This window comes from Dromaius novaehollandiae, chromosome 24 (genome assembly GCF_036370855.1).
Source record: "Dromaius novaehollandiae isolate bDroNov1 chromosome 24, bDroNov1.hap1, whole genome shotgun sequence".
NCBI classification, from domain to species: Eukaryota; Metazoa; Chordata; class Aves; order Casuariiformes; family Dromaiidae; genus Dromaius; species Dromaius novaehollandiae.
Window position 1 is genome coordinate 253,038 of NC_088121.1, and position 26,837 is coordinate 279,874.

Genomic DNA, 26,837 nt, shown 5'->3' on the forward strand with positions numbered 1-26,837 from the left:
AAAAGCAGCAATGCTTTGAGAAGTAAGTTGACTTTCTTTTGTGTACTTAACACAGAAGCCCACAATTTAAGTTGTAACCACACACAGGTTATAAATAAACTTAAAAATTTCCTATAGCACAACACAGACAGAAGGAAATTCTCCAGAATGGCAAGTGCTCACATGAAGAAAAATCTAAAGGCACCAAAGTAAAATCAGCGAGCGTATGCTGAACACTAGATTGGCCAAAAGGAACAGAGATCTGCTCTCGAAGAACAGTCTGTGTCATAGAGGCTCCAGGAAACCTGCTTCCTCTCTCTGGAAGCATATTTCCACTGATCCATGCTCTGAACCTGGCCTGCCCTGCTACCAGTAAAGCTGCCTGAGGTAGGGAAAAGCTGAGGCTGACCCAGCTCTGCCACTACTGAGTCGCCGCTGCGGCACTTCCCTCAGGCAGCCCTGCGGAAGCTAAAGGGGGCAAAGCAAAGATTCCTCTTTTTTTACCCAAGGCCTACACTAAAATTTCCTAGACTGCACATCAAGTTTAACCTTTCAAGTTGTGCTTGTCATGATTGAGTGTACGCAAACAGAGCAACACGTCCTGTATTTCCCTCCATATTCCAGAGGTTATAGGGAGAAGGATCAAGCTATGACATAAAATATACAGCGCATTGATTTTGTGTCAGGGAAAGGGAACAACTAGAAGGAATTTCTGTTGAAATCAATGTTTCGTTATTAGTAGAGTGTCAGATGATGTTTTAAGAGACTTAGAAAAAGTTGCAAGTATAAAACCAGTAATACTGATTACAAAAATAGTAGTGCTATGCTTAGCATTCTGGACACATGCGGGTTTGGGGGTTTTTTGGGGGTTTTTTTTTGTTTGTTTTTAGGGAGTGGGGTGTTCTTTCCTTCCTTTTTCTTTTTTTGGAAATAAATGTATTTTCCTCCCTGAATTATCCTGAAGTTTCTCAGCTCCTATCACATGCTGCTGCAAATTACAAGAGGTGTAAAATTTAAGAATTAGATGACCTAGAATGGTTTCAGTTCATGATAACAAAAATACCGATTCAATATGCAAAGTTTCAGGATTAAACATACATTTCCAAGAAATAAACATATGGTAAAATCATATATTCTATTTCAAGGCAATCGGAATGTTTGAATGAATGTAAATAATCCTCTTAACATATGGGTACAGATCACAGTTCTTAACTATGCAATCTGAAAAGCCTACTAAACATGTAAGGCCTCCAATAGCAAACGCAGAACAGTGTGTGGGAGTGACACACTGTACACTTATTCACAACAATAAGTTCAAACTTCCACATCTGCGTGGGATGTTTTGCTCCTGCTAAACTTACCAGAGGAAGCCGGTCCACTACAATCTTCGAAAACACTGTAAAGCTCTCTGTAGTTGACTTACTGTTAGTCCACATTCTCCTTATTTTTGTCACATTTTGTAGCACATAACTATTTCTGTGATAGAGATGGGCAGATAACTTCTTTTGCCAGATTAATGTCACCGATGCTATTCTGTCCGTCCCTATACTTGATGGCAGTGAAGAAAGATGAAGAAATATAAATGTGCAACAATCTTTTTCCAGTTCACTGGTATAAATGTTTATGTAAGTATAATTATTTTATTGATCTCACATTGCAAGACTCAGTATATCTGTCTTGGCAGGAAACCACAAATAAGGTAAACCTACACATAGACAACGATTATGCAAACTATCGGATTGATTTAGCGATAACATAATTTTCCTTGAAATGTTTACAGAATAATTGCTAATTGAATTATTTATGAAAAACAGAACAAAGGTGGAAGATACAGAGTGCAGGACCCCCGTGGCTATGCAGATACTCAACCCTGGCCTATTTCTAAACATGAGAGAGCTTTTTGACCTGTACAGAAGAGAGAAGAAAAAAACCAAACCACTCTTATAGTGCACTCTGTCGAGAGCACTCAGGATGACTGCACAGACATTTTTTGTGCATTGTGCCCTGACTTAAGCTGCTCTTACTGCCTGGAGAATTTTGGGGTGGGGGTTGTTTGTTTTCCCTTTAAACCAGATAAGCATCCCAATTGAATTCACCACACGATTACCCCCAAAACCCCCGCTGGCATAACAGAATGGAGGAGTACATGAGGTCAAAGAAGGCGTATGAGCAGAGATTGCTGCCAAAAAGAAACGGCCATCTAATCATCTCTTAAGAGGTCAATGCATAGAGGGGGAAAAAAAGGAATAAACTTGTCCATGTCCACTGTAAACAGTAAGCAAAACAATAAATCAAAAGTGATCGCTATATTGCGTTAAGGGAGATTTACGTTAGATAGGAGGCAAAACTTTCTATTCAAAAGAACTGTAAATAGTTTAGGGAGATAGGGGAGTCTCTGTCACTGGAGATTTTTAAGATTATCTGCCAGGGCACCTGAAAACATGTTCAGGGACATTAGAACCTGCCTTGGGCCAGGGAGATGGAACAAAGGAAATCTGTGACATCTCAAGGTCTTTTCTAGCTTTCCCAGGAGCTATTCAATGAAAATGGCTTTGAAAAGCAGCAAATTCAAAAATTATGAGCAAGGCACTTCTCAGCTGTGGAAGCAAAAAGCCAAGAGAGGCTTGGAAAGTCTACATTCAGCAAAGATAACAAAAGGGAACTAAGTTTACAATTTAAGTCACAGACAGCAAATGCTGAAGGGAAAACATCCCCTGCTACATGATCTCTATTTAAGGCCTTCTCAGGAACACCATCATTAAAACCCTAGCCATACTGTCATTTTAAATAGCTCCTTCAAAACGCCTTTTCTGAACTTGATCAGGTAGTGCTCCACGACATCACGATGAGAGCTCACACTAAATCATTCCGCAATGCACCTTTCCTAAATTTCTCCCTGAAGCTGCCTATTAAACATGTAGAGGTGAAATAGCATTTACCCAGTGATTACTGCTCCCTTTTGCTTTTATTTAGGGTGCAGTGTTTCTTGGATTCTTGGTCATTAGAAATCATCAGCCTGTTGACTCTGCAAGTACTCACGGTGCTAGAAAATCCTGTTTCTTCATTATGCCATGCAAAATCTGACTGGATATTACTTTGACCTGAAAAACAAGAAGCATAAAGTAGCTTTGTAACCAAACCTTGGGCAGAAGACTACACCTGTGGCAGGAAAAGATGCATTTCTAGCAATCGGAAATTATGTTTAAAAGATATATTTTCTTGGTGGGATCCTATAAGCCAGACCTGATTAAATGCACCTCTTTTGAGCTGAATACACTTGTCCTAAATGTGGCATTGTCAGTCTTGAGAATTCAAAATTAACGAAAGCCAGAAAGGACCTTAAAATAGCAGCAAGTATACATATGAACCTAGGAAATGGACAACGGAAGTAAAAGGCAATGAGGAAAAAAAAAATCAATTTCCAGCAGACTTAAAGATGGTAAGAAGTGTTTACATACATTAGGATAAAAAGTCAGACTGTCTATTACTACATTAACAGGGTACAATCTGTCAACAGTAATACAGAAAAGGTAAATATTTCTCATAGCTATTTCTACTCTGGACTGCAAGGCAATGTATATCATATAACACCAATAACTCACATTGATGTTTAAATAGTACCAAAGCGAGACAGTAGTGAATCAGCACCCCAGAGTCCTATGAAAAGTCTGAAGATCCAATTGTTAACACTGATTTTCTGCAAAAGCAAGCATTTGCCACCTACACATTACCTGGCAGTCCATTCCATCACACCCTCACCAACCCACTCAATTTCCCAGGAAGCTGCAAGCACCAACATTTTCAGCAAAGGCCTTAAGAGATGCTATGGGTACTGTGCTTGGTTAACCATGTGCCATGACCATTGAATGATCAAGGCAGCCATGTCAAGGGTTGCAGAGTTTCGTTCACGGATGAACATGGATTGGGAGGAGATGGGGTGGGGAGGATGTTGGGCTGCAAGACAAAATTCAGTACCAGTGCAATAGGGTTATGTTCAGGACATGCAACATGACAGATCCTACAAATATAACACCTCAACAGATACTGTTCAACAGCATGCTTGGTTTAAGGATCAGCTGCAGCATAGCACGGCTATGTGCCCTGATGATGTGACATCTCCACAACTGGCCCTGGCCCTGCAATTGTTTCTGTGGGAAGTAACAAGGGCAAGGGACTAGTTAGGAGAGGGTGTGCAGTACACAGCTGACAGCTATTCCTGGGTCCAGCTGCAGTTCCTTCGGCACTGAGCCATTCAGCTGCCTCCCCACACCATCAGACAAGATCCTGTCAGTGCAGCAGCCTCAAGAATCAGCTACTCCTGCTGAGAATGGTCACTATTAAAACTCCTTTGCAGGCCACAGGTGCCCCATACCTTGGGAACCTCTTCTTAAGATATCTTTCCTTCCTATGGCTGCTTGGGATTGACAAATCATGCATCCCTGAGTTTAAGTCCCCTGAAACTAGAGCAAAACTGTTGTTGTTGTTGCAAAACTTCAGTATGTTTTTCTATGTGAAGGACACAAAAATTTCTAGGCCAGCTGCTTTCACTGGTACTATAGTTTACACTCTACTGCTATAGGATTCCCACAGATACTTCTTTGAGACAGCAGTTAGTTTTTCTAGCCTGGGCTGGAAAAAAAGAAATCTCAATCTCAATCTCTCTCTCTCTTAAAAAAAAAAAAAAAAAGAAAAAGAAAAGTCACAAGCACTGAAAAATGATTTGGTTGTTTAATTGTTTAGGGTACCCCGAATGATTTCTCTGATCAAACCTAAAAGAAGTGTTGAATTTTCATTTTGCTGTTATGTATGAACTTCAACCGAGGCTGGGTAGAAAGTGTCACAGTTCCGGTATTTGAGATCTAAGAGTATTTTAAGCCTTCTTTAATGTGGCAGGCTCATCAGATTTAAAACACATTTCTATGTTTATAAAATAGCTGAGCTGACCTAACACAAATGAATACGTTGAAAGCCACAGGAAACTGAAGTACTATCAATTATGTGTAATTGAATACCATTTTTCACAGAGACAACACAAGATGCTGATGAAATGCAGATATTCACTTATGGAACTATTTTTGCTGGCTGGAGAGTTACAAGCTTTCACTTCGGGCTGAAGCCATCCGCCAGCTGACCTGCTGCCGGCTAAGAATGATTCAAGAAATAACCACGTTGACGCCCCTGCTTTCCCGGTTCTGCAGCTTGTGATTCATGCTCGCACCCCCCACCGAGGGGCAGGCACCCCAGGGGCCTCCGCTTGGAGCTCTGAGTCGTGCTGCCCCGCAGTTCCTCTCCTTTCATTCAAAGCAGCACCATGCCCAGTGCCTCGGGTAATCTCAGGTTCAGCAACAACCTCTTTCAGTTAACAAAGGAGGGTGAGGAAGCATTAGCAAAAAGTATCTTCTAGTTTGGATCTGGAGGAGTAGAGTGTATCTGCTGACTAACAGCAGGGAAGGGAAGGCAGCTGGCATCTCTTTGAGGGAGGAGACACGTTCCTGAGCGATGCTTTGGGCAGTACAGGAAAAGCTGTCATCTTAAACAGCAGCACATTGCCTGTCAGGGCTTCAACACCCACGGCTCCCAGAGCACCAAATGCTTCTTTCCCTCCTGGCTAATATGCATCCTGAATATGATGAGCTTGCAACACTAAAGCACTACAGCTAGACCTCTGCGTTTGGCTAAAAGTGTTAAATACTGACGGAAAAACTGATAGTATCTGAGAAGTCCTGAGGAGGAAAATCCAGCCTATGCAAGACCATTTATAATAAAGCAACCTTCTATGAAAAAGAAAGCCAAATGGGCTTGATACTCCATTTTCCAAGATCCCCTCGTACTGCTGAGGTAGGAAAAACGGGTCTTTTCTAAAACATCACCAGGCTTCACATGTGTTCCCAGGCTCACTGGCACTTCAGTCCCCTACTAGTGGTGGAGGAGGGCAGAAGTACAGCCCCTAGGAAAAGACATGCAAATTCTTAGTTCGGAACACAGCAATTCAGACTTTTTCATTGGATTTCCAAAAGAAATTTTTACACGTTGAAGATCCATGGATCTCTTCAGGCTTTCTGGGGTCAAAGGCAAGCAAGTTCCCAGAAGCAGAACATCCCAGTTCTGTAAACAACTGCACAAAGGGTCCAGGATTTTTGATTCTCTTCCTTGCTTACAAACAGCCAACTCTGCCTGCTTGACTGCAAATTTGCTTATCAACTGCTAGTCCCTCAAGTGCTCCATAAATCTCCAAAACACCATCTACCTCTCACCTCATGCCGCTACTATATGCATCCTCATCACATAGCAGCATGACTCATAGTCTGTACATAGAGATCCTGGCCCAGACAGCTGCTGATCAGGATGTGGAGGAATCTGCAAAAAATGGAAGAGGCCCACAGGGTAGGACAGAAGGACACTGACTGATCTGTGAGTCAGAATGCAAGGCAGAAATGAAAGACATGGTCAATAGCATGTAAGCAAAGAGCCTGGAAATAAGAGGGAGCCTAATTGTTAGACACCTACAGGATCATGAGTCAAGGTAAAACCTCTCCATAGCAGTTGCCAAAAGAATTCTCTCACCACATGCTCTAAAGTATAGAGTCCCACCATTGTATATTTACAACAGTACTGCTGCCTTGGCTGGCAAGAACAGCTTTTTAACACTGCCATACAAAATGGGGGCTCCAGGGAATCTTTTCTGATTATTAGTTATGCTGGAACAGACTGGACCTTTGTCCTTCTGCTAGTTTTTGCATCAGTTCCATGGGTCACCAGCCAGAAAACCCAACATGAAATGCAGCCTGGTGTTTTGTTAATAATATACTCAGTGTTTGTTCATGCTCTTTAATCACATGTTTTTTTGCTCTGTGGAACATCCTGTCTCTCTGGCCTAAACCAGTTTGGAGGTAAAGATGCTTTGGATGCAATCCAGACTACATACGTATATTTTTGTCTTGCTCTGGAAATTGTATGTCAATTTTAAATCAGTCAGTAGAGTTCATATTGCCCTATTTTCCTGAAGAATAAAATGCACCTGCCTATAAGACATACACACAGATGTCTCCTCCTTCCAAAGGGAACCCCTCCACCTCTCCGAAGACAAAATAAAATTGGAGGGGAAAGGTTAGTACACTGATACATTTGTTCAGAAACTGCTCATAAGAAGCTGTTCATCTATGGCCACTGCTATGTTTCTTATACATCATCAAACACGATAACTGTTTATTTTTCTGTATTTTCATGCTAATATCATAGTATTACTGTTTTAGACTCAAGCATGGAGGGGTTCTGTTTCTGTGGGGGGCTTTTCCTTTTTTTTTTTTTAAACACACACAGAGTCGTGGATCCCACATTAAACTACAATCTCAAGAAACTCTTGCCATTTTTGTACTTTCAAGTACTAACAACTAACTAAATACTGCTCCAAATCGCTCACACTGTGGCTAGAACATATTATAAGCAAACTTTCCACTAAACTACTAACACTAAAAATTAACAGATAACGGTCACAAAAATTCTGGGTTCTGCCACTCCTGCCTCCTGAACCATGCAACACCTGTACCACATGCACAATGGCCACTGTAGCAGAGAATATTCCAACAATAGCAAATCATCTAGCTGATTCGTGTTTTCACAAGTTGAATAACAGGGTTTTTTCAGTCACTTTTCTGTGATTTCTATCATGTCACTCAAAGATTGCAGAGTGCTTCACTGCTTTCCTCTGTCCCCCCTGATTTACAGAGTACCCAACAGATAAGTTGCTAAAACTGTCTGCATATATTTAAAAAAAAAGCTCTTCAATATTTCCAGATACCCCCAAAGAGAAAAAAATGTGCACAATTCAAAAGCTATACTATTAATACACAGTTACATTCTATAATAATATCCAGTAAATAAATGTATCATATGCAGTATTGAACGAAATGCACATGCTCTTTATAACAAAGAAATACTGTAGTGCAAAAGAACTAGGACTGATCGAATGTGAGGAATTTACAATAAAACACTTCACAGGGATATTTTTATTAATCTTAAGAGTCCTATTCTGAAATTAAGCTAATAAATTATCAGATAACTGGCAAATGATTTAGCCATGTTCTCAACATATAAGCAAGAGTTTGATTCCTGTCTTACAGGCCATACTCATGTTAGTCTTCACTGGAGCAGTGACAAAAGTCGCCACTCTCATGTTGGTCGTTAGCCATAAAATGGCAAAGTTTCTTATTGCTGGAACTCCACTAGCAAACAGGATTATTGGTTTTAATTAGTTCATCACAAAATAGCTTAAATTTGCACCTTTGTCAGAGCATAAGCACATAATTCTAATAAGAGACCACTAATCCTACACAAAAAAATAATTAAACGTTTGATTAATGATTTTCTGAGCATGTAATTCTCTATTTACTGTAGGGAACACTATTTCTTATGCATATTGAAAAAGTTAATGCTCCAGAGATGGAATGCTTTTATTACACTGATGAATTTTCATATCTTGGAATTCCTTTTTATGGATTACAACAGAATTACATGTAAAACATTTAGATGACTACTACTCTTCCGACTACAAACTCACAACAGAAATCTCTGCCCCCTCCCCCCCACACCTCAGGAATACCACCTTTTTCTGTCAACACATATGACAGTCCTAAGAACTACTGCATGCGCACCATTCAGAGAAGAGTGACTCGTGGCCGGCTGAGAACAGATCATAGGTTGTGCATTGCTACAGCTGGTTCTGCCTATGAATGTGAAGAGCATGTACATTACCACATGGCACAAGAGAAAAACTACTAAGATCTCTACTGCGACATATCAACAATGAGTTTTGCCTTTATTAGAACAGGGTTTAAAGATATGTTTGGACATCCCTCCTGACCGCATAATTTTGTTCTGCTGACGCTGCACTAACGTCAGTTTGCTTTTGTAACCTGACTTCTACCTGGCCTGCTCCCACAGGAAAAGGATGCTCTTTTGACCAGTGAGGAAATACTGAGTTCATCATGCACAGTTTGTTATACTACCACGTTAGTAGAAATGTGAATGCCGCCTTCTCATCTGAAGAAATAGTATCACAATACTTCAGTCCATAAGGCATATTTTAGGCTTGCATAAAACCTCCTGTAACATGTATAAATTGCTATTCTCTTTCAGAACTGCAGAAGGAAGAACAGGGAAATGGCTTTGTTAACACTTCCACAAAAAGCAAAACAGAGATCCTTCAGGCAGCATGAAGCAGATGTTTCTGATAAGAGATGGGACGTGTATATGACTGCAATGCTGAAGACTGGGAAAAAGGCAGGAGGAAGAACAAATGCTAAATTTCACACACTGAAAACTGTTTGGTCTTGTACATACCTTCTATTCTCTCCAGGACAAGAGGAGCAAGGGGACAGTTCCTCTGTCTTTTATTTCCTCGTCCTCACAGTTCCACTCGCCAACCCCCCTTCCTCTATATTTTCCAATACCTGCTCTTTCCCTCCAGCAACTCTCTAGCTTTGAGGGTCTTGCGCAGCACGACTTGTGTCTGTGCTGCATCCTGCCTTTCTGTTTTTAAACTCCAGAAGGTTTCTACAGCTCCACTTTAAAAGAAAAACACACACACATTAGTCACACGCTTCTGTACGGTAAACTTTCTTAAGTAACAAAACTTGTCTGACAGGTGGATCCTGAAAAAGAAAATTCTTAGAATTTAAATCCTGTGAAGACCAATGTGATGCTCTGCTATGATCTGATATCACAGAGACCTGGAGTTTCACATGGTCATTTCTAAAGTAAAAGAGTGAATGTGAGCTGGATAAAATCCTCAGGAAGAAGCCCAGACGCTGTTTATAGATTTCAAATGACAGAAAATCACCTTGTGGTAAGAAGTACTAGTAACAAAACATCTTCATTTTTTAAGTACTGTGCCTTCCAGTTTAAGACTTCTTTAGAACTACAGAATGAAATATTTTTCTTCATAGAAAAGTTGTTTTGCTTTTTATTTTTAATATTCAATCTTTGGTCCTGAGCATTTCCACATAATTTTCCTGGAAAGGTTGAAGACAGTCCAAAGATACAGTGGAAGAAAAAATGGTGCATCTAAAAACACCTGGGGTCTGTCCTATGATGCTCTCTATTTAGAGAAGCAGAAACACATTAAACAAATACCAGCTTTAAAATTTTCCTAAGAGAATTAAGAAAAGTCTAAACAAACCAATGCCAAAGTTCTGTTACACGTCTGAAAACCTTGGGTTGCACGAACTCCAGAAGGACGTGAGTGAATTTAAACAGGCAGTAAGAGTCATAAATGGTACTTCTGGAAAAGAACTGTTTTGCTTGTCAACAGGACGCCAATAAATTTCCCCAAGAGTAAGGGAGCTCAACAACAGTTTTAACAGTCTGCCTGCACAGGTTTTCATTAAAATCTGAGAAGTTAAAATAATCTTTTGGAGATGAAAGACAGCACAAACAACATATATTGGAAACAAGTAAGGAAAGGACATGTGAGCAAAAGCTCTGAACATGACCTGCAGTTGCTACACACACACACGGGCCACACATAGATGGATGATCCCAGACAGCATTCACGTATGACTAGCGTGAGCAGCAAAGAGGCTGTTTCCCCAAAGGCACAAGGGGACAAAACTTTTTCAATATCTTCACATGAGATGACTCTTCTCTTATATTCTACCCCCGAAAGTCAATTCACTCTTTTTTTCTGACTTTGGAAAACATTTTCTGTTCATAAATATTTACCCAAAAATAGAGCAATACAGATATGAAAGCTTTTCAAATCTACCTGATAGATATATTATTAGAAACAAACCTTGGAAAGCTCTGGAAAAACTTGATGCAACTGAAGTGTTAAAATCAAACAGAGAGAAAGTGAGGCAACATACATGGTTAAATTTGTCACATGACAATACATAAAAGAGCAAGATATTGTTCTGCCTGGTTCCATTGCTTCTGATAGAGAGCTAGCTTCTCCATTATGCGAACTGTGGTCAAAACAAGAGGGAGTAGCAGCTTATAAACTTAAAATGGCTTTAAATTACTAGAACAGAAGAAGCATCCAACAGTACCTGACATTCATGGGCAATACCAGCTCCTCATACTCCTCCATCCACACAAGCAACACAGGATTTTCATGCCCAGCCCTGATGAAATTCTACCTCAGGAATTATGTAGCTTGCTACAAAGAAGAAAAAGATGCAAGAGCAACTTTGTCCTGTCTGTGCTTCCAGCTAAGCACGCCCTAGGCTATAACATTCTCTGTTAGGAGTTAGCTCAGTCTTTTAAAACTACATAATGGCCCATTTTAAGCAGTAGAGCAGAAGTCATAGGTAGTATGATTTTTGGTTTGTTTGGTTGGTTTTAAAGATGCTCCGCTTAATATACTTACCGAAACCTCTTAATTAACACTCCAGCGAGCCCATCTCAAAGATTTACTAGCAGGTAGTAACAAAAAATAAGGAGAGCTCACTATGGCACTGATTATGGTGGCAAGCATGAGAAAGTCACAAATCTTAAAGATGATGAGTTTCAAGGAGAGCTCAATAATTTAGACTACTGCCTGAAATACAGCTCTTGAAGTTCATTTCCATTCAGAGACTCACAAAAGAGAAGACATGAACATTTTTTCAGGTAAAAGTCAGTAGAATTTAGGGATCTGTAAGGCATCTCCCAAGTAGCTTACAGATGCCCATGTGACAAAGATAGAACCAATCTACAGAATGTTCTGAACACAAAGGTATAACAACTTAATGAATGCCAGACAGAGAAGACATCATTGTATATTGTGTTATAAAAAAATTTCTTGCATGACTAACGGGAACTCTTTTACTTTGGGTGGTGCCAGAAGAATAAATGGAAGAGCAATATGTTTGAAAAATGGGGGAAGTACCAGTTTTAAAGCCCTAGTTTTTCTCACAGGGAAGTTGCAAGCTTGCCTTGCCAGGCTAAGAACTTTGCAGATCAAAGGGTATGACATTTAAAAGCCCTTTTAGAAAAGACCTTGGGAAATACATACTTGTGAAGACTGTCTAGGACACAGTCTCAGAGAAGAAGTAAGCGGCTCCAAGAAGAGAGTCCAAAACAACTAAGCCTTTCCCATGCACAAAATGGCAGGGTCTCAGCAGTCAGGTGTGGGTGGGTGGGTGGGTGTCGCTCATTTTGTTAATTTTAGGATACTTCCCCTAAAGTATTCTAATTCTGCATAAATGACATGCGAAGTGAGGACTGTCTGTAGCTGGAACTCAACGGGAAAGATGGCACAATCTGCAGACATCATTGGTCACTAGCTTCTGTAACATCTTAAGGGAAGGACTGGCTGTACAGACCTCATTTTGCTAAGAAATGTTTTTGCAAAGATTTGTTGGCAGAAGGACTCTCTCTGTATTGTCTACAGAGAGACAGTAAGTATACTAATTAGATACGTGCATAAAATGAATCAAGAACTAAAGCAAGCAGAAAAAACGCAGATAATGGAGGGCCCCTCACCTAATACGTAACTGTGTAAACACCACTTCAAGTATCTTTTTTTGTTTTCCTCTTGATATGAAAGCAATAGCAAAAGCAAACAAAAACACCGCAAAAAACAACTTTAGCACTGAATAGGCTGAGAAGGTACATAGGTAGAATATATATGTAGCATTTATATAGGTGCTGTAAAGAGGAAAAGGCTCAAGAAGTAAGCAGAGAACTTAGACTTCTGCTTTGTAAGACTGAAAATCTCCCATATTACTGATCGAGACTTCCTCAGACTCTTTTAAATCAATACGATGAACTAGGAATTGGATCACACCACTGCTGTTTTTTAGCCAGGGAGCCCCTGATGTCAGCACCAAAGCAGGATACTCAAATTGGGAGATTCTGTTTCTGGGAACTAAGGGATGGGTACAAGACAGATCTTAATGCAGATGATATACGGATTCTTGCACAAGACCAATATTCTTTAAAAGTAACAGTATTCCAAATGTAGATTTGACTCAGTCTCTGACCGTCAAATTAGCAATGGGAAGTCAGAAAAGACTTGCATCTGCAGTTCTAGGGCAGTTAGAGAAGAAAGTAAAACTCCTTATAAATTTAAAATTCCATTAAACATGTAGAATACCATCCTTATTGAAGTCTAATATGTTAAAAGCAATTTATTTATCAATCTGCTCTAAAATAAAAAAGCCCACAACAAATAAAAGAGGGCAGGAGATGTATCAGATGGGCAGAACTACCATTAAAATGAACATATTTCCAGACTGTCTCCTTCTACTTGTAATGTTTACTTACATGTGTAGCAGACAGTATTTTAAAGGCATGAAGAACTGTTCTCATGAACTGTATCTGGAAATAACCAAGGTGACTGTCAGTGGTGCATCAGTATTATCCAGGTTGTCTTCTCCAGGCAGGAGGTTATGCAGGCTCCAGCACTGTGATGGATCATCACAAAGCACAGCTGAAGGATGGCATGAACTGGTGAGCCTGGAACGAGGAAATAAGACTACTTGCATCTAAGTTGGATGAACAATAAATTCAGGTCAGTTTATAGTATTTTAGAACCCATGGTTTTATTCATGTTGAGAACCCTTTAAAGATCCTTACCTCAGCTAGGAAGGCACAGTCATCGCAATGCTATGAGATCAAGGAAACTAGTTTGAAGAATGACTGCTTTTTCTACAAGGAACACACCTCAGCAATTCCACTCTGGAATGATTACATCAGCATAAAAATTATGCCATATCCAACCATTCCCACAAAACCCCATAGCAGCTTCAAAGTCTCAAGTACTGTGAATTGATTTCCTATATTAAAAACAGAATACTTTTGAAAAGCTTCTGACTGTGAGCAAACTTCAACAACCCTGCTTCATACAGGATATTTCCAGGGACCAAGCAACCACACTACTTGTATTTCTGCTTAAACTTGGGTCTTGCCCAATGAAAGGCTTGGCTTACTTCCACTGCAGCTCTATTAGCATTGCCAGTGAAGAGAATTTATGCAGAGAGAGAAGGGACTGGTGTTCCTTCTACAATAGGGGTGATTGTCTCAGGCTGCCACATTCAGTTAAATGTTTACTTTTTTGTTTCACAACTCAACAGGAAGTGGAAGGTTAGAGAGGCCCCAGTGCAGGGCAAAGATTTTGTCATTCATCTATTCACCTCAAGCCAAGATTCCAGTGGGAGACTACTGCCTCCCCCCTCCTTTTTTTTTTCCTTCCTTCCTCCAGGACACAGACACCAGGTAATAAATCAACACTCCAGCAATCCTTCTGGTCTACTTTTGTATCCTAAAAGAAACGCTAGAAGTCTAAGAGTATTCTATCGAGATTACATAAAGAGGAATTATGGTTACATTTCTTCACCAAGACTTGTTAGTGAAGAAAAATGGATCTTTTGAAATTCCCCTGAAAGACTGGCCTTTTTTAGCACACTCGAAAACTACAGCTGTACCAAAGACAGAGACATAAGTGAACAGAGCTTCCTACAACACAAAACCCCCAAAATCTCTTCTCTCTTCTTGAAATGGTGAAGATTACTCAAATTCAACCCTTCAGAAGCAGCATTTGTCAGCATGAAAATAAAATTAGAACAATAACAACTGACTAATAGGAGTAAGACTTATGCTTGGGTTGTTACAAGTGGACAAGCTGTGAAATATGAATTCACTTGGGGAGACAAATTCTGTTGGCTGCCTACTCTGTTAAAAAGAACAAAAAATTTTCTTACTCTGTACGTATTCTCTCCCTCCATTCAACTAACAACATGACCAAAAAAAAAAAAAACCACTGAATTAGCCAATGAAAACCTATCACAACAGTCATTGAGGTATTATTTTAAAAAGAGGAATATGCATGGATGATCAAATAAACATCATGTAATTTTCAGCTAATTGAGAAGAGGCTCTGAGCTCAGTAGTAAAGGAAAACGTGGGATATTCGGACCTGGCATGAATGAGTCCAGCTCTGACGAAACTTTGACCACATCGTTTCTGATGACCTGAGCGGACAGACGGTTACTGGGACACAGCCTTGGAAGGGATGAGCCATGCCCCAGCAGCACCTGTTCCTCTCCACTGACTACCAAGGAAACTGAGACGACCAGCTCCAAAGTAGAAGTCTATATGTGGACCGGCAAATCCTTCCTGTTCCGTCTCTGAATTAAACAAAATGCAATTCACATATCAATCAAAAACTATGCGACTTGAAGAGACTGGGGTGCATTTGCAGCCTCGGGAATTTCACCTTCTTCAGAGAGTATAACCTCCAGGACACAAAGTGAGACTTTCCTGTAAACGAAGGGGAATCTCAGAATCGGAAAACCAAACTAACAAACAAACAAACTCAAACAACAAGAAAAACGCTGCTAACTTAGCAAATGTATATTGGCCTAACCTCCTGCCTTCTGAGCTGTTTATACATCTAGGAAGTAGTACTTGTTCCCTAGCTGGTTTAAAGCATGGGAGCCCCATTCAAACTGGAAAGCAACCTGTGCACTTTCCTGACATAGCAAACTTCTCCCACTCCTGGTCTCATTAAAGATGCTGAAAAGTCTCTCATTGACCTAAGACGGCATCAGCATTACGCATCCAACTGGAAAAGGGCAGACTTCTTGAAGACTGTCCAGCCTTCAAACAGCCGGACATGTAGCTCAGTCACATACTAAGAATCCCTGAACACAACTCAAAAATCTCCCTCCAAGCTGACTGCGACATTCCGGGGCCAGTTATTCTGGCCATGAGTACTCTCCTCATCACTGGATTTGAGCTTTGTAATTCACAGCAACCCATACAAGCAGACTCCCGAGTCCTCTAGGTTATGAGGCAAAGCTCAGGTCTTTCACAGATCTGACCTGGTGAGTTAGACCAGGCTCCTTACTTCAGAATGGCTAAAAGTCTTCAAATAATCTTCAGGTTCCCACATGACTGTGGGTATATTTTGACAAGTCAGCAGGATTTGCATTTCCAAGTCAATACTACTAAGTGAACAACAAAAAACATTTTCCTGTATGAATTATATTTTATCCTATACTATCCTATATAAACTGCATTTTAAGCCATGCTTGGAGACTGAAACACCGCCACTGATATTCACAAATGGGCAAGAGAATACAGAGCACTTGGACAATATTCATGTATTCAGTTTTAATTCCACTGAATCACTCACATTTTACAAAACGGGAAACTGAGATGCAAAAGGGGTTACTACTTTACTGCATTTGCAATTCTTCTATTATGTAAAAAGGCACTGACCTCCGGTCACAAAAATAATGAAAATGGATTTAGAATGTACATTTTGGACATACTGTCACCTAAGATCATGCACACCATGAAAAAATACATCTCATTTTTCTTCCAACTGACTCAAAAACAGACCATGACACAATTAAAAAAGAAAAAAAAAATCTATCAGCCAGAGCTACTTGGGACATAGGAAATTTGCCAGGTAACTTAAGTGTTAGATGCAACTCAACCTCTTAGCTAAAATACAGAAGTGTTAGATGCAACTCAATCTCTTTACATGCAACTCAACCTCTTAGCTAAAAATCAGAAGGCCAAGCCTTCTGCTTTACATACTTTTGCGTACTCAGTTTTATTCAGCTGGCTGTACATATTCTAGCATAAATAACTTTTCAGGGCTGAATCATTACAGTTCAATGGCACCCTGTAAATGGGAATGACTTCTGCTCTCACACAAACAAGCAAGTAAAAGTCATCGAGAAAAGCCTAAGTGACATAAATGGGCTGTGCCTCATTAGGACACTGGCTCCTCATCTTTTGGATCTCCTCAGAAGGGAAATTTGAGAACATTTATCAGCAACAGAACAGATCAAGCATCAACTACATTTTGTGAAGAGCCTATAAAGCACAGAGATCTCATGTTCATTTTGTGGTGCAGACCACATTAAAACAAAGCGTTTAGTGTGGACATTTCTCCTTCCGTCCTTCTATAACTATCAGCATAGCAGTTCAAATGTGATCCAAAGCCTGATTTAACACAGCATGAGAGTGCAACCTTGGCTTTGTTGAGCTGAGAAGATTGCTGTTAAGATGTGAAAAAGAGTACAAGCTAAAGCCACGCAAGGTAAGAAAATGTAAAATCATGGTCAGATGTGAAATCACTGAGGCAAGAATAGCAGGTCAATGATTCAAGAGAAGATATACTAACATAAAAAGGATTTAAAAAAAAAAAAAAAAAAAAAAAAAAAAAGGAAGGCATCAGCATCAACCATCAGCCTGTTTCAAGGAGCAGATGCCAACCATTCCCCTCCTGTTTGACAGCAGCCTGGTCAGCAAGGACTCACTTGATACCTCATGAGAGATGAGGTGTAAAGTACTGCTTAGTCTAGTAGTTCATTAGTCCTAACTAACATTGCATTCGTTAGCCAATAAATAACTGCTTTGTACTCTTACATTGTGTATTTTCTCCTTGCAAAGTTTCTTTGCGTTTGGTAAAAGAAGCCTGAACATCTACACAGACAACTACTCACTCATTTTGACGTATATCAGGTAGCACTCACCTCGATGCCTTCACAAAAGTTTTTTAGGGAATTATTTAATTCATTTTAGCTTTCATCAAAGTAATTTAGCAGCTTAAAATAACACAAGTAGACAATACACGTGATCCTCAAGCAGGGGTCGGATCTCTGTGGAATGATTCGAAAACTTTTGTTCCAACAAACTCCATGGAAAATTTGGAGTTTGACACATGAGACAGTTACAAATCCTCAGGTAATTTCTGCAGTTTGTTCCACTTTCCACATCTCATTTTACGCTGCTCTTCAAGGTCCATTCCATAACACTGCAATTCTCTATCTGAAGTCCTCTCTAGGCTGCTATAGATTCCACTGACACCAGGGCCCTGTATTCAAGCAACTTGCCTGTCAAATGCCCTTCCACAGTCACCTTTCCATGTTTTATGCTACTTTTAATATGTCCTTCCTCAGAGCCCAGAGCTTCTGCAAATGTTTGTGCAAGTACTCTTCTTTCATTATGATTCACTAATATCCCATCACAGACTGAAGAAAGGTGTTGGCATGAAAACGAGTGTCACACATATTCCTTTCCTGTCCTTCAGGTGATTCATAAGCAGCTATTTAGAAATCATACAACTGCTCGTCTATGGAGGAGTCAAAGACCTAGGAAGTGACTTGTATTCCTGACTCTATCTAAATGGACCTTACAGTCTTTCTATCAGTAGGATTTCTACGACATCAAAACTATTTCTATGACTGCTTTGTGACACAGTCACAGAAATAGTTTATTATAGTTACAGAGACACTGTATGGAGGAGAGAGGTGAGGCAAGGCTGGGGGTGTAGAGGACCAATGCATACTCTGCTTCAGTGGCCACATTTAGTTAAGCATCAGATACAAGTTTCCAACAGCCTACTGCCATGTAACTGAATTCAAGTAAGAGATCGCTGATGTTATGACAGTAAGTAAAAACACACATTGTTACATTTAGGCATAAACACTCAAAATTTTTCGTTACAAAGATGCAAAGTATCGAGCATTTGGTAACAGCAAGGGAAGAATTTAGCAAAATAGGTTAAAACATTACATTCATCTGTAAAGTTCTTCCAGGCACCATATCAGCTTCCCCCCCCAATCAGGAACTTATCTGAGTACTAGTAAAGGAATATTCAGTGTTAAACTGCCTTCTGGATGCTAAGTACTGCCACAGATTGAACATCATCCAAACTGTATACGACTTACAGACATATGCTACAGTCATTTTCCACAGTGCACATTCTAAGCAACCTAAAAGTAAATTGCACCTTTCCAAGAACTTGATTCCTCTTCAGTCTTAATGCCTGTTCTGTAAAGTAGATGGTTCATGATAATATGTAGAAGGAATCTGGAATGAAAGGCCGTTCCCCAGTCATGGATATGGCGTGTGCTGAGCAATTCATTTAATTATTCATGCATTCCCAGAAGAGGCCAGATGGACATGGGCATGACTATAAAGCAGACTCTCTAGTAGTTTCCATACAGGAATTATTTCTTATTCGTAGGAAGCAGAGGCTTGATCCATGTGTCAGAAACCATCAGGGGGCCAATGTGGTCCTGTTTTGACCAAATCAGAGTAAAACTATTTATGAATGATTCATAAATGAATTTTCAGATCGTAAAAAGAGGGTTATGAATCACAGAACAAGAATGTAGTGCCCTAAATTCCGATGTTTGTGGGATCTCATCCTGCTGCTCTAATTCACGTATGGCATTCATTAGAATATCTTTACTCATCTTTAGTAACCACAGTGCGAGGGCAGCAAACTGTGACGCACCTGATAAAACCTACTGTTTGATAATATCTGTTAGCCAAGTTTGGTTACACTTCTTGGCATGAACCACCAGAGAATGTCTGTTTTAAAAAATAGCTGCTACAATTATAGCTACATTTGAGAGATTAATAATGATTCTGAAATGTAACTTCACACCCCCATAGGCATGTTTGCTGCTGAAGGCAAACTGAGGTGAAAGCAAGCTATGTGACGAAGTACAAATTATGACATAAAAAATACCAACCATCTTGTCAATCAGCTCCACAGACATGAAACAGATTCTAGAAGAGCTGCCTCTTAGAATTTGTGGTTTGGATGTATCCAATAGCCCAAAGCATTAGGTTCACAATGAATGAGCAGAAAAGAGTGCTAAAAATAGTTCAGACACACTGAGTCCTGCACACCACTGTGCGGTGCTAGAGACCAAGACCGGCTTGGCATTCACTCCAAGATGAATCCGCAGTACTTACAGCCAAGACTAGACAGAGTCTATTAATTCGCACTGTCCTCACATTTACTTGGACACACATGATGCTTCATTCTACACCTCCCACCCCATGAACTCTGCTCCCACACAGAAGTGTGAAGAATAACCTCAGAAAATCTGAAGAAATCTAAACGAAAAAACAACTGTAAGAATATGCTGGCAGTCCACAACAAAAGCAAATTCTACCACACCACTGCTCTTCCATGCACACTGGTCCAGCAGACAGACCAGCTCTCCAACCCAGTTCACAGTCATGCCACATTAATGCTCTTGCATGACGCTGGCAGAAGAGTGTGTGTGTGTGGGGGGGGGGGGGGGGGCAGTACCTGTATAATCTAGTTTATGGATTACAGCTCCTGTGTATCTAAATACAGCCTTGGATTAAAATTTTTACGCTCTCCCTCTCCCCAGTAATAACGGCTATCTGTTCACTGCTTAAAATGAAACCCACCAATCTGAAAAACAAGACTGCAGCTTCACTGAGGCAGCAGAAACATGGAGAGGCAGAGGCTGATTCTCAATTATCCACATACAATTCAAATTCATTTCCTGATAATCTTGTCTCTTTAAAAGGTTTTTAAACACCATTTACCACTGTATTTTAAATTGAACACTGCAAATGCAAAAGGGAAAGTCCAGAAGGCGGCTCATCTACCCTCAGGCATTTCCTGAACTAGTGACAAAAGCGTAACACAAAATTGCTAAGAAAATGCTTCAAGTTTAGGTTATACTTTCTTGCTTGTTTCTAGCTAAGCCGCTGAAAGTGTGCCTCCAATTAGCCGAGTAAGGTAGTAAGCTCAGAGGATGAGCCTAACCAGAGCCAATCTCTTAATTTTTCCTCCCACTCTTCAGGCAGGGTGGATGCTTAACAGTCACTTGATCTACTGGTCCCACCCTCTGCTGAAAGAATATTACCAATACTCCTCTCCATTAGCCTTGTTATCACTTAACTGACAGAGGAAAAAGTCACACGTCCCTTTACCGAGTAAGCAGCGGATTCAAGCATTCTCAGGTTAAACATTGCAAATAATTGACTAGTTCACAAATTGCCCCACCCCTGATTACCACAGCTATGCAGCACCCTGATCATAATGAAAGTTAACAGTGAATTCTCTCTCCCCACCCAAACATCTGGGCAATAAAAGCAAAAACTGATACAAAAGACAAAACATTCAGAAAAACTATTTCACAAGTGTGGATGTTTTTTCTTCCTGCCCTGTCTACAAACAGGCCCCTAAAGGGCCTTACTTTAAACATGTGGAGCAAAACCTGCAACAGTCAAGCTAAGTCTCACTGGGTGCTTGCTCCAGCCACGATTTGACCCTATCTTGAAGAAAGAGCTGGGCATGTGCTACCAAGTCATTTTCCATCTCTGCTTCATTTCCATAGGCAGAAAAGCGATATGCAAGCTAGAAGATAAACAGACCATACTCTGTTTTGCGTACCTGACCTGGATGACTGGGGAAGCAGGATCTTGACGTGTCTGCACTGTTGTTCTTCTCATGGTGTTTTGTGCTTGCGTAATCTCACTGAAATCTCCACATCCTGAGTAATCAGCACTTTCTCTGTGTTCCCCACGATTCCTGACAGCCTTGGACAAGAAAAAAATCAGAAAGCAAAGACTTATTATTCTCAACCATAAAGGTTACTGCATGTGTATTCACACATCTCACAAAGGAAAAACCCATGTCAGACTCAGAAAACTTCCATTCATTTGGGAGAGGTTTTAATGACGACTTCAAGATATGTTCTCACAGCTCACTGGCAATAAGAGTACACAGATCTTCTCTCTAGGAAGATATGGAATCTTAATAGTTTCTCACCGTCTTTCATAATAGTCATTGCCACACAAGCAGGATTCACGTGCTTGTTTCTGCCAGCTTCCTAATGTTCAATATTGTCTGTTGGGCCTTGAATATTCCTTTCTTTAAAAAAAAAGTCATTTTGCTACAAGTCTTACTGCTGGGAAAGTTTTCCTGTAATATATAAAAACACTACTGCGTTCAAACCCTTCAGCAACAACCTATCAACTCTTTGGGTTTGCTATGGAAATGAGAAGGCAAAGACTTTTTACAGGAGGATATTTTCTAGAAGGCCTGGATAGGGTGGGGCAGACAGCAACAGGAGAATTTTGCTTGTGCTGAGTGAGTCCAGAGTGCAAGAGGCATATAACGTAAATGAATCAACAGTGCCTTCAGCTCCAGTTCTAACAGCATTTCTTTCCACATCAGGGAGAAAATCCTGTGTCTGACAACAAAATTGTGCAGAGAATGTAGCTTTCTAAAGCATCTTTCAAGCTGAGGAACAGCAAATCAACTAATTCAGTGAATTAGACTTCCCCAGGTTGTGTGTGCACAACAAAAGGCATGATGGGTATTAGAGCAATAAGAGGAAATCAGTCTTCTAAAATGCCCCTGGTCTTCCAGTTCCTTAACAGTGTCTTAACAGTATCAGTTCAGAATAAATCAGTTCCTCTAATCTACGCATAAACAGTTCTAAAATCGGATTCCTTCTGAATGAAGTTTACCTTGCCTGAATCTAAGTGATAGCACACAACAGTAACACAAACCACAAGGTGTAATGAATGAAGCAAAAAGGAGAACGTCTTCCCTCCTGTAAAGTACAGCACATCTCGCATCATGAAACACACGTTTGTAACTGAGAAGTAAAAATGCGACCTAAATGCCCTCATGCCCTGCTTTTGTGCAGGCAATACAAGCTAAGCAGATACAGTCAGTCCAGTTACAGATGCAGAGGCATCTGACTAAGAAGACAGTAGCAGAAATGCATTCAAGTATATCACATCCACCTTCATCCTGCCATGCAGCCTTTAGGACAGAATTATCCAAACATGCATCATTTATTACAGTCTGATCTGGCATAATAACTGCTAAGGTATGATTTTCACTCGTACAAGAGACCTCTAGACTTAGCCCATATCATCAAACCTGTCTATACCATCTCTTTCCACAAAGGCCTAATGCTGCCACCATTATTAGACCAGGTGACTGATCCATGGTTACTGTATTTGCAAATCCTTATAGATGCGGCTTCCTGCTGTAGGACATTGAGGGGTATCTGTAACTATATGACAAGAAGACACCAAAAGTGACATCAGGATGCATGCCCAGAGCAACGTATCAATGACACATGAGCTAAGGCAGCCTACTGCAGGGCAGTTGCTGTACAGGCAACAACAACAAAAAAAGAATCTCTTTAACAAGTTTTTTGTTTGTTTGCTTTTGTTTTGTTTTAACTGTGTCTAGAACTTGCTGCCACCCACGTGGGGATGCAGGACTAGCTTATACACCCTGGGGCCTATATTCTACGTACAGAGTTCTGCCCGTGGTAAAAAGCACTCTGCATTACAAAACCGCTTATTTCAAAGTCTTACTGAAAGTCTGTAAATATTCAGTGTCATTGTACTGGGAACTTGTATGATAGGTAACTAGAATATGCAGAAAAGTGAATATTTTTATAAGTGAAAAGATTTGAATGAGAAACACTAAATACTTAGTGTCATTCTCTTGCTGTTTCTCAGGCATGCCTTTCCATATGAGAATCCTATCTCTTTGCAAATATGTAATCAGGTAATTGTTTTCCCGGTGATGCAAGTGCTCATTACTACTACGGGCAATGTTCTGTTCTTGATTTTGTGACAGACATGCTCATGAAAGACTAAGCAGCTAGTGAAAAATAAGACATTAGAACCACCTTTAACTACTTGTTTTTGCTGGGTGATGCTATGTCTATAGTGCAGTCAGAAAAACTTCGATATTTAGGGACAAATGCCCCTCAGAATGCCTATGTTGTACCTAAAGACTCTTCCAGGCTGTCCTTTTTCCTCTTTGTTCAGCCTACAGCATGCTGCTTCACAGATAATGCTTCCTGCACATACAGTCATACAAAATGAGATTTCAGGAGGTAATGTATCTCTTCCTCCACAAAATAAATTCCCTTCTGTTTTAGGAAAGGCTTCTGGTGCCAAGTTCTTTACATGATATACAGTATTAATTACTTATGGGAACCATAGGGTGCCTTGCCTCTAAGAACTCCAAACTATTTAAACACTAACAGCATCAATACTGCAGACAAAACTGAGGGCTCGATGGTATGAGCTCACTGCATTTAGCTTAATTCATAAGAAAGAAATCAGTCACAAGTGTAGTGACTTCTACCTCAGAAGGCAAAGTGGACTGCAATTAATGCAGAACCAGTCAAACAATGGGATGTTGCCAGCCAGCTTAAGTAGGGATGGCTTAAATGATTAGCAAGGTCAGGTACAATGTTGTAATAGCAGCAGTGACAGAAGTCTCTGTAGGAAGTAGGCCTGTTGGAAGGTCCTATTGCCTTTACTTCCAGGACCATTCATCTTTATTAACAGATTATGAACTTTCTGAGTAGAGACCTCTTTTGTTCTGTATTTGCATAGACCCAACAAAGACCTGGTGAATTAGGCTTGAATGAACTGCTCAAAGACAAAACAGTAAATAACAACATAATTTGATTCTGAAAGGTTACAGACTTTTAAATCTTCCTTCTATAATTACCAGCCCCCCCCCCCCCCCCCAAGCTTGTTCTCTCTTAAAGACTCATTGCCTGCCTGCAGGTACTGCTTGCTGTGCTCTGTCTGCCTCTGGGAAAGGAAATAAATCTTATCAAGGAACAACTAGAATGGAGAGCAGACTACTGTCAGCTGAGCCAATGCAGGTATACCTTGTTATAGTTCCCTCACTTATTTACTTGCTAAATAAACTGACCCAAAGAGTCAGTCATTGCAACCAAATGACGTCATGTGTAAAAAATCTGAACTAGTAACCTCCGATATTCTTTGAACACTTGGGAATAACCCCTGTATTAGTCAGGGAGCAGTAAGTACAAGTTGCCACTGCCTCCGTGACTCATGAGCAAAAGAGACTTGGCACCTCTTACAGCTCTGCGTAACCATCCTTTTTATATTCTTCCACTACAAGCCAATATTTCCCAAACCGGGTGCATATTATCAGCCTGTCTGTGATCCTGGCTACACCCCTACTAGTCAATGACTCATCCAAGTGTGTAATCCCAATCAATGGGAGCTCCATGATCTGTGTTTCTTCTTGTTCACATGCATCTATCCATTAAACCGGATGCAATTCTGCACTGTCTCTCTAACCAGCCAACTCTCATCCGAAGACAATTCAAGTGTTTAACTTATCCAGCCTGCTCATACACAGCCAGTAAGTATTTCGCCTCAAAATTCATTCCCAATCTCCCATTAAATCTCCTGAATTATAAATACCACATTTCCAATCACGTAGCATTGCTTGGCTTTGTCAGTGTTTCTGTTAAAAAACAGACCTCAAAAACCTGCTATCTTGGAAGATGCTTCTGAAAGCCTCTCCTTCAAGCAGGAGGCACTGCAAATTAAAGCCAGACCTACCCATAACATCTGGATATTGTGTCAAAGGCACACATCCACCAATTTGTCTCCTACAGGTCTTTACCCTGCAGGAATTGCCAACTGAACCCTTTTAAAGCTTCTCACTCACTTAAAAGAAGAACGAAACACAGCCTAGAGACATCTGCCAGAGTCTCTAGGAAAGCTGGGTCTCTAGAAATGCAGGATGTATGCTACAGTTAAAAGTAAATGAAATTCATAACTTTAAGAACCATATAGGGAAGGATCTCCTACTATATTTAATTGCAGTCTAAAATGGACTCAGACAAGGTTTAAATGAACGTCTCACTGAGGAGAGGGGGGTTTGGTTTGGGTTTCATTTTGTTTTGAATAAGGGAAGTCAGAATTGGTTGGGGGGGGGGGGGGGGAAGGAGTCGAGCACAAGATAGTTAATTTCTCCAAAACAGGCACAATGTACAGGGTACTGCTTGAGCCAGGCATGCTTTGTGTATGCACCAGGTATTGGTCAAGCAGTAGACAAAATATTCCAGCTAGAATGGTGCATAATTTCTGCCAACGCAACAGTTTCTTGCATGGAGTTATCTTGCATAAACTTACCTGCTGCGAATGTTGTGGACTCACTAGAGTTTCAATCTTTTTGTTGTCTTAGCGATCCATGCAGGGAAATACAGCACCAGGAAGGCTGGCAGAGTAATCCTGTGTTTTTGTGTTTTGTCTAGAGAGGAAGTGTTACTGAATTAATTGCCATTTTATAGTTAAAATTCTTATGAGTGTTCAGTGAGATCTACTATATCTGGTGACTGAGACAAATAACCTGGTGAAACTGTTATGAAAAAAGCAGAACAGAAAAGAGCATGTAGTGTATCATCAAGACACGCAGCAGCCTTGGCTATGTGATCTGCGATTCAAACACCTGATTCTTTGCAAAATGAATGCGCTCGTTTCTTCCCAAATCCATTTTAGGTGCTGGCATTCCAAAGGAATCTCCCATTACACTCTTTTGATACAGTAATGTACCCGGACCCACTGCAGAGGGAATGTCCCTCTCTCCCTCTGGGAACTACAGTTTAAATGAACAAGGAACAAATACAAACTAAAATTAAAACTCAGTCCCTCAGAGGAAGCAGTTTCTTATTTGCTAGCAAGCAACTTCATTTGCTAAATAAATTTTAAATGACCCTCACTACCTTCATGTGCTTTGTAGCTCTTTGCAGAGAAGCAGTGACGTTCGGCCAACTGTTACACAGGTGCATTGCAATATCTTGTGAGTCACACATGAGTGAAGCTGCAGTTCCAGCACAGTGCTGATATTCAGTATTTGCTACAGGGATGTGGAAGCAGACTAACAAGGGAGAACAGAAAACAGACGAGCAATGAATTCCCCTCTGATCAGTACGCACAGGGCTATATGCATCACTTCCCACTCCAGACAGAGAAGGGAGCCTCTGAGAACTCTAGGCCCTCCATCTCTGGAGGCTGATCATCTCCCATTTTTGCTTTGTATTTGCAAAAATCGATTTCTCTTCCTCTCTAGTAGCTGTGTGGACTTCAGCTTTTTTTTTTTTTTTTTTTTTTTTTTAATCCTTAAGGATGCAGTTAATTAGCCTGACAGTGTTTCAGTTTCATAAAAGTAAGCACAGTTTGACCTCAGGCCTTTGGGTTGATCGCCCCTGATAGACATGAGTGCATTTTAGAAGGGGTTGGAGCAGGCAGACACAGATAGTACACCTTGC

General features: G+C 40.4%; 1 protein-coding gene across 17 annotated transcripts in view; it reads right to left on the bottom strand.

The window, feature by feature from the left end:
• SLC45A1 (solute carrier family 45 member 1) overlaps nt 1–26,837 on the bottom strand; it is a 90,670-nt gene that overhangs the window by 44,238 nt on the left and 19,595 nt on the right. For 5 of the 17 annotated variants that reach the window (XM_064525312.1, XM_064525311.1, XM_064525310.1 and 2 more), the window contains one exon: nt 21,149–21,294. In XM_064525312.1, the coding sequence (XP_064381382.1) occupies nt 21,149–21,207 (59 nt within the window). In that variant the 5' untranslated portion in view covers nt 21,208–21,294. Of the gene's footprint in view, nt 1–1,340; nt 1,528–3,018; nt 3,081–13,224; nt 13,417–13,536; nt 13,557–18,709; nt 18,999–21,148; nt 21,295–21,526; nt 21,547–25,701; nt 25,820–26,291; nt 26,447–26,837 lie in introns of those variants that run through there. The other 12 variants (XM_064525323.1, XM_026109922.2, XM_064525309.1 and 9 more) reach the window with 10 other exon arrangements.